Source organism: Phragmites australis, chromosome 9, assembly GCF_958298935.1.
Source record: "Phragmites australis chromosome 9, lpPhrAust1.1, whole genome shotgun sequence".
In the NCBI taxonomy this organism is placed as follows: domain Eukaryota; kingdom Viridiplantae; phylum Streptophyta; class Magnoliopsida; order Poales; family Poaceae; genus Phragmites; species Phragmites australis.
This window is the reverse complement of record NC_084929.1, coordinates 13,239,304-13,248,048: the sequence shown is the minus strand read 5'-3', so window position 1 is coordinate 13,248,048 and position 8,745 is coordinate 13,239,304. Positions and strand designations below refer to the sequence as shown.

The window sequence follows — 8,745 nt, the reverse complement described above, 5'->3', positions numbered from 1 at the left end:
TTCAATCTTGTATCCATAGATTCATGCAATCGTTGCTAGAACCATGAGGTAAACTGGCTGCCACAATCGGATACAATTATCTTGGGTACCCCATGCAGACACACAATTCTGGACATATACAATTCAGCTAGCTTCGGACCTCGATAGGATTCCTTTACTGGAACGAAATGAGCTACTTTTGTCAACCGGTCAATTACGACCCATATAGAATCATGTCCTGATTGCGTTCGCGGTAGACCCACTATGAAATCGATGCTGATTTCTTCCCACTTCCATTCAGGTACTTTCAATGGTCGTAGCAGTCTTGCTGGTCTTTGATGCTCGGCTTTGACTCGCTGACAGATATCACACAAAGCCACTTATTCTGCCACTGCGCGTTTCATCCCATACCACCAATACTGATCTTTAAGATCTTGGTACTTCTTGGTACTCCCTGGATGAATGGAATATGCTGAATCATGGGCTTCCTTTAAGATTGTATCCTGAATAGAATTTTTGTCCGGAACACAAATCTTGTGCTTATACCACACTGTGCCCTGCTCATCTACAGAAAAATCCAGGGCCTTGCCAACTTTAATGAGCTGCTTGATTTCCAAAATCTTTTCATCCTCAAGTTGACCCTTTCTTATTTCTTGCTCAAGCGTCGAGTCTATTTCCATTGCAACCATCTCGGTGTTATACACCATTCCCATATTCAACATCTCGAACTCTTTGCATAGCTCGGGACTTAACTCTTGATGAGTCATTGCATTAATTTGGGACTTTCTGCTCAAGGCATCAGCTACTACATTTGCCTTTCCTCGGTAATAGTTGATTCACAGTTCATAGTCCTTGATAAGCTCTAACCATCTGCTCTGCATGAGGTTAAGATCCGGTTCAGTGAAAATATACTTCAAGCTTTTATGATTAGAATAGATCTCACATCTCTGACCAATCAGATAATGCCTCCATATCTTGAGTGCATGAACCACTGCGGCTAGCTCCAAGTCATGTGTTGTATAATTCTCTTCATGTTTCCTTAACTTCCGGGATGCATATGCAACAGCATGACCTTCTTATATGAGCAAACATCCCAAGCCTTGACAGGATGCATCACAATACACCGAAAATGGCTTCTGAGTATCTGGCATGATCAAAACTGGTGCTGAGGTCAACCTCTTCTTTATTCATTGAAACTAGCTTCTCGAGCTGTTGTCCACTTGAACTCTGCTCCTTTGTCTAGCAGTCCTGTCATTGGCTTCGCTATCTTGGAGAAACCTTCTATGAAACGACGATAGTATCCTGCTAGACCCAGAAAACTGCGAATCTCGGATACATTTTGCGGTGGCTTCCAATTCGGAACATCTCTTACCTTGGACAGATCTACAGACACACCTCCTGCTGATATGATGTGGCCAAGGAAAGGAACTTCCTTTAACCAGAACTCACATTTGCTCAGTTTAGCGTACAATTGGTTTTCCTTGAGCTTTTGCAAAACCATCCTTAGGTGTTCCTCGTACTCTTCTTCGTTCTTGGAGTAGACCAGGATGCCATCAATGAACACCACAACAAACTTGTCCAAATATTCCATGAAGACTTTGTTCATCAGATACATGAAGTATGCCGGGGCATTGATTAGCCCGAAAGACATCACTGTGTACTCATACAGACTGTACCGAGTAACAAATGCTGTCTTGGGGATATCCGAAGCACGAATTTTTAGCTGATGGTATCCAGATCGAAGATCAATCTTGGAAAACACACATGCGCCAATCAGCATATCAAACAGATCTTTGATGCGGGGCAGAGGGTACTTGTTCTTGATTGTTACTTCATTCAGAGCTCGATAGTCTATACACATCCTCTGTGTACCATCTTTCTTCGGAACGAACATTACTGGGGCTTCCCAGGGTGAAGAACTGGGGCGGATAAACCCTTTGTCTAGTAGCTCTTGGATTTGTTCCTTGAGCTCAGCCAACTGATTGGCATTCATCCTATATGGCCTCTTGTATATAGGAGTCGTTCCCAGTACTAATTCAATGACGAAATTAATTTCTTGATCAGGTGGCATACCTGGCAAATCCTCCGGGAAGACGTCAGGAAATTCACTGACCACCCTGTTATCTTCCACTGCGTTGGCTTTGTTTAAATTGGCGTTGATAGCTAACTCTGTCGTGGCCTGAAACTCCACCTTGGTTCCGTCTATATGTGTCAACTGAACCGTCTTCGTAGCACACCCGATGACTCCTTTGTACTTGGTTAGCCAATCCATCCCCAGAATGATATCAATACCCTTGGACTCCAGAATGATGAGGTTGGCCAGAAAGTCTACCCCCTTATGCATATACTTATTTTAGGGCATACATGCCTTGATTCCTATTTCTCCTCCAGGAGAATTTACTAGCACTCGATTTTTCAATAAAGCTCTTGGCAACTTATATGTATTTACAAACTGATATGATATGAATGAATGCGTAGCACCGGAATCAAATAATACTGTTGCAAGATGAGAGTTGGTAGAAAACATACCCAGAACCACGTTAGGAGCTTCCTCGGCTTCCTCCACTGCAACATGGTTGAGACGACCATACATTATGTTCTGGCGAGGCTGCTGCTGCTGGTTGTTGCCCTGGGCTTGGCCTTGCTGCTTCTTGGGACACTTGTTGGCTAGATGTTCAAAGTTGCCGCAACTGAAGCACGGCCCAATGTTGCTTGACCCTTGGCCGTTACGGTTCTGCGGCTATGGCTGACTGTTATTGGGTCGCTGCTGCTGCTGCGAGAAGCTGGGATGAGACTGTTGCTGCTGCTGCTGCGACTGCACTGCCAGCTTGAACGACCCTGTACCCTGATTCTGCATTTTCTGCTGCGGCCTCTGTGACTGATTCTGCAGAACATCGGACCAGTGGCAAGGGCGTTGAAGCAGGGGCGGGTGTTGCTGCCAGAAGATTGACCCTGCAGATGGCGCTTACGCTCTTCACCCAGATTCTAACACTTCTTTTCCATGATGAAGGCCCTATGTACCAGCTTCTGGAAACTGGGGTACTCCTTAGCGGAGAGGGCATACTGCAGAGCAATGTTAAGACACTCAAGAAAGCAATCCTGTTTCTTCTCATCCATGTCGATGTCGTTGGGGGCGTAGTGAGACAATTGAGTAAACTTCGTGAGGTACTCCCTCACAGACATAGGTCCTTGCTTGAGACTGAGGAACTCCTTCCTCTTTACCTTTATTTCTCCGGCGGGGACATGGTGAGCACGGAAGCTGTTCTGGAAGTCTGCCCAAGTGATCTCCTGGGGATCCTCATGAGCGGCGGTGTAAGCAGTCCACCACTCTTGAGCTGGCCCAATCGGTTGGTGGGATGCAAAGAGGACTTTCTCCCGTCCATTGCACCGAGGTATCTGAAGCTTGCTGTCGATTGTTTTCAGCCAATCATCTGCCTCCATTGGCTCCACTGCCTGAGAGAAGGTAGGTGGCTGGGTGCTCAAGAAAGTCCAGAGCCGGGACTGTGGCTGCGGCGGCGGTGCTTGCTGAGCTTGGGTTGCTGGTTGATTGCTTGGACCAAGGCTTGAAGAAGAGTCATGACTTGGTTGGCGTCCATGAGGGGTGGCGGGGGAGGAAGATTGTTGTTGTTGGCAACATTGTCGTTGATGTTGTTATTGGCGTTGTTGGTGTTGTTTGTGCTGTTGTTACGTCTGGTGTTCACTATTTGTTATCGCCAAGGTACGGGGAACATAAGAGAGAAGCAAAGGCGAAAAACAAGACAAGAACAGAAACGAACTGATAGGAACTGAAGGAAATAGAAGGGAACAGAAGGAAACAGATAGAAAGGACTCCCAACTAATATTATTAACTGATGAAAATGCAGAGGGGAAACCCCTACATCACACACTCAATCAAAGATCCAACTCATAACAAGGTTCATACTATAGACTCAAGCACAAGCACACACACGAACAGATGACACAAGACAACAAGGATACACGGGACTAAATGACTTATTCAGCTAGGGACATCCTCCTAGCTCGACTCTACTCCTGGCCTACTGTGCCTGAAGGGCCTGCAACATCTGCTTGGCGAAGCCTCTTGCACGGCGAAGAGTGGGGCGGTGCAGGCGCGGGTGCCGGTGCTGAGGGAACCTCGTCGGGGTGCTAGTCAGGGTCCTGCAGCATCATCTCCAGCTCGTAGATCATCTGCTCGTGCTCGGTGTGGTGCTGGTGAAGATCCTACAACTCGTCAAGTGCTCTGTCCAGCTCGGCGTAGAGGGCGGCGGTGAGGTGGACCTGCTCTCTCAGACACAGATCTGCTCCGTTGCCCACATGTGCGAAGGTGACCTCCAGGCTGCCTGACGGGCGCTGTGGGAACTTCCTGAACTGGGTGTGGCTGAGGTCCTATCTGTTCTCCCGACAGAGAATAGCCAGAGCCTGGCGAGCGGCATCCTCGATCCCTGCCTCGAACGTAACTCTGAGGGTGGTGGCGGTGTGGACTCGATGAACTCAACGATGATCGTCGTTGGAGGGCTTCTCGAACATGGTCACCTCCACTGACCAGGAGTAACCACGTCCTCCAAGCGGAACCCTGACACCTCTAAAGAGTGGAGCATCATGGTAACCAAGACCCAGCAGCAGGTACCACATAGTGCGGGCGAAGTAACAAGCCAGCTGTCTGTCGGAGTAGAACTCAGCTGGGGGTTGGTGCCTCTAGACTGCATCAGTAGGAACTTCCACGTCTAGCACAAGCACGCGCTTGCGCGGGGTGATCTTCTTCCGGGCCATCTAAAATTTTGAAGAGAGACCGAAATTAGTAACCATTTTATAAAGAACAGTAGACTGAGAAAGGAAAAACTGGAAGAAAAAAAACTTTGCAAATGTAGTTTGTACAAACATAAGTCCTTAGTGCGTCCATACTATGTAGGCTGCGTCCTACGATCAACACAGCTCTGATACCACTTCTGTAACACCCAGTTTTAAACGGCCAAAACCGGGCACAACACATGTATGCCAAGAACTAGATTCATACATGTTCTTACATCATCAGTATTATCATCACAGTGCCATTATTACAACATCGTATTTAGCTTATTACAAAAGGACCTGAGGGTCTAAAAGAAAACACAGCGGAGAACAAAAAAAAGGGGGGTGTCTTTAGCGCCAGCGGCACCATCTTCCACATGCATCGACCGGGGGCACCACAACCTAGAACAGCAGCTTCGGGTTGAAGTCGTCGTCATCGAAGGCTCCAGCTTCATCGACGGCTTCTGAACGGTGGTAGAATGTAGGGTAGGGGATAAAAAGTGTGAGTACAAAGATTGTACTCCGCAAGTGTAGGGAAGAACATGATATGCGGCTTAAGTCAAGGAAAGGCTTGACACTAGCTAACAGCACTAAGCAACAATGACCTGTCTATGACTTCAACAACAGGCATCCTATTTCCTAAGTGTGAAGACACTACTGCAACCAAAGGGATATGACACACCGGATTTCATCCGACTACCAAGACTCACCAGGTAATTCCATTACTTGGCTACCCCAACTAATCCTGAAGAAGTCCAAGCTTGCTCTTGTCCGTGAGCACTGCTGATCGACCAGATTGGTACTCTGCAGAGTTTGCACTGCTTTCCCCACGAGTCGTGATTCCCGTGTTGCTCCAAACTTCTAGGGTGTGGAGTTAGGGTCTCACTACAAGGCCTTTACAAAGATCCCTCTAACCTGCAGGCACCCACGGAGGTTTCATCGCTAACAGACAATTACATTGCTGCAGAAGCCCCCTCTTATGCCTCTTATACCAACCTATGGTGCCCACAAAGCTAGAAGGCGGCTAATTAGTTGGCCAGGCCGTACCCATATAGGCCTCGTGGTTGTGCGGATATAACTTGGTTACATGTCCAAGAATTCCTTCCATTCTGTTGGGGATTCCTATACCATGTTGCTACAAAAGGAATTACCATCTCCCATTATTATTGCATAGTTCATTAGTCAATATTAAGATTTCCCAACCAAGACTGCGCTACCATAAACTACCCATTTTTATAACATGATGAACAATGGCGACAAGGAAAAATTCATTCAAAACTAGTAAACCCTAATCATGGGACATCATATTTGACAACATGCATATTGAAGGATAAAAACTACACCTGCAAATCCTAAAACAGGATAAATATGCTCAAGGACACTTGCCTTCGACAAGGTGCTGCTCAACATCCTCGAAAGCTTGGTCTTGGAGGTTACCGAACTGCTCAGCTCCTAATTGACAAACTGGAAATGTACACACAAAACAAACTTCTAAGAACAGTACACCAGATAGTACAGAATCTAATGAAAAACCCTGTAAAAAGATTCTACACGTCACTACGAACACATGGACGCGAAAATCGCCCAAAACGGAGTTACGAGCAAAAAGTAATAAGTATTTGAAGTTATAGGGGCTATACTAAAAATTTTACTTTATTTTCCAGAGAAATCTAATTTTTTTTATACTGAAAAGTAGATTTATGATATCACAAAACAAAACCAAATTTCTTTCTCAAAACAAAATCATATGGAATAGGTCTACGGGACCATGGACCATGGCCTGGAAGGCTGATCCATGCCTACGGTGCACCGGATTTCAAAGGGGTATGCACCAAATAATCTGGGCCGTCGGATCTTGATCGGGCAGCTGAGATTGAAGGGGGCTTGGCAGGCGGCACAGGCACGTACGGGCGGCAACCGGCGGCGGCGGGGATCGCCGGACTCTCGCCAGAATGGCGCAAACGAGCATCTTGCCAATGGAGCGGAGTCTTACGGAGGGCTTCTTGCCGGCGGAGAGGATCCGAAGGTGGCCGGCGACGAAGAATGGCGGTTGGCAGCCTTGGAGCTTGGTGCGGCGGCGCTCCGGTGACGGGAAGAAGCTAAGGAACATCGGGAGACTTCACCGAAGGCCCTGTGACGCCAAAGATTAAGAGCCAGGGTCAAAAGTGGGCTCGGCCATGAAGTGCAAGGGTGGCGGGGAGCTCTCATCGGCGGCGAAGAAGAAGACCGGTGTCAGGGTCGATTCCGTGTGGGAGAGAAAGAGAGAACTGAGGGGAAAAGTGGGGAACATCACCACGGAGGACAAGGGGAGCTTAAATACTCGAGAAGAGAAGAGGAGCGGCCAGAATTGAAGAAAATGGCCAGTGGCCATGGAGTTTAATTGCATCGGTTTCGAGATTAATCAGAGGGGATTTGAAGGCAAGATTAAAGGGGCAACGGGCGGGGGCGCCTTAATGGCGATCAATGACTCGGATCCGGCCGGTTAGGGGAGTGGAGAGGGCGCAGGGTGGCGCCGATTTTGCGGCGATCCGGCGCGAAGGGGATCGGGCATACCGGAGGAAGAAGAACGCGAGCCGCGGCTCGGTCCGGCAGCTGGCGGCTGGCTTCGGCTTGGTCCGGCGGCTGGCTTCGACTCGGGACGCCAGTAGGCCAGCTCAGTGCAAGGAAGAAATGGCCGAAGGCCCAGCGTGGGGAGAGAAAAAAAACGAGATGGGCCGAGGGAGAGAGAATCGGCCCAAAGGCATTTTTCTTTTTATTAATTCCTTTTCCAATTCGATTTTCAAAACATTTTCAAAAGGTTTTTTTTAAACGAGCGACAACTAGCGCAATTTTGCAAACTTTTTCCACACAATAAAACCTTATTGCATCTACAACGGCATGAATGCAACAAACATTTAGCCTAGGCCAAATTAAATTTAGAAATTAATTTTCCAATTGAAAAAAATTGCAACCACCTAATTAATTTCTAGAAAATTTTTAAATTATTGCCAAAAATGGAAATTTAGGGTGTTACACAATGCATCAGTTTTGAGGTCGATCGACGCTTCGACTTTTCATTGCCACGAAGTCACGTTGCCTCTTATTGAGGTCAACCTTCATTTCATCTTACAATTTTTGCGAAGGTGATGCCTCAGTTTTAAGGTCGATCGACCTTTGTCTTTTCATTGCCATGAAGCCGCGTTGCCTATTATTGAGGTCAACTGTCACTTCGTCTTACAATTTTTGCGAAAGCGAGTGTTATCCCTCATCTTGTGCACCGTGCAATCAGTGTTTCAACATAACAATATAGATAGAAGTGAAGAATTATCAGCAAATGATTGTTAGCTTCATCTTGCAATGAGTATAGATTCCTGCAAGATTGTTATGCTTTACAAGCGAAGGTTAAAACTTGTGTACGGGGGATGAATATTCCCCCGAGCAAAGGGTGAGAACCTGCATATGTGAAAAACAAATGCTTTAATGCATTTATGTATTAAATACACAAAAGGTAATGCTTCATCATTTATATGAAGAATAGAGACTTAGTCCGGTAACGCAACAGACGTATGTGAAAATTAAGCTCTTCGGCATGTATATGTTTAAAAGAACACTTTGATGAATCATGACAAAGTGCACAACAAGCATAATGCGATCAACATGTAACCAATAAAAGTGTGCTAAGCTTCGGGTGCATGTGAAGATTAACACTTCGGCAAATAAGCGAAGGGTGAACGCTTTGATGCGATTGATCCTACACAAAATAGAACACTTCGCTTTTCATACGAAGGGGAAATCGCTCAAACTGCAAGAATGATGAAGTTAAATACTTCGGCACAAGGACACATCGCATATATAGAAATGAGATGCTTCAGAACTCAAGCAAGATCATTCATGCAAAGAGTATAATGATATATATATTACGAAGAGCAATACTTTGGCATGAGCGAATTGTAATCACGAGAGAAAGATTTGTGGCATATGGGTGAAGGATAAACTAAG

The 8,745-nt window shown here is 46.4% G+C and overlaps 1 protein-coding gene across 1 annotated transcript; it reads right to left on the bottom strand.

The window, feature by feature from the left end:
* Window positions 1–286: 286 nt before the first annotated feature.
* Window positions 287–3,420, bottom strand: LOC133928000 (uncharacterized). The gene is made up of 6 exons (XM_062374305.1): window positions 3,001–3,420; window positions 2,731–2,863; window positions 2,516–2,646; window positions 1,634–1,729; window positions 1,352–1,552; window positions 287–370 (listed from the first exon to the last, which is right to left on the bottom strand). The coding sequence occupies exons 1-6, from the start codon at window positions 3,418–3,420 to the stop codon at window positions 287–289; spliced, it is 1,065 nt and encodes a 354-aa protein (XP_062230289.1).
* Between the last annotated feature and the right edge of the window lie 5,325 nt (window positions 3,421–8,745).

Coding starts and splice junctions, on each gene's coding strand:
- LOC133928000 (XM_062374305.1), bottom strand. CDS start 3,420: ATGGAGGCAGATGATTGGCTGAAAACAATCGACAGCAAGCTTCAGATA. Junction 2,864..3,000: donor ACCCCAGTTTCCAGAAGCTG/GTACATAGGGCC, acceptor GATGTTCTGCAG/AATCAGTCACAGAGGCCGCA. Junction 2,647..2,730: donor GCAGCAGCGACCCAATAACA/GTCAGCCATAGC, acceptor TTGAACATCTAG/CCAACAAGTGTCCCAAGAAG.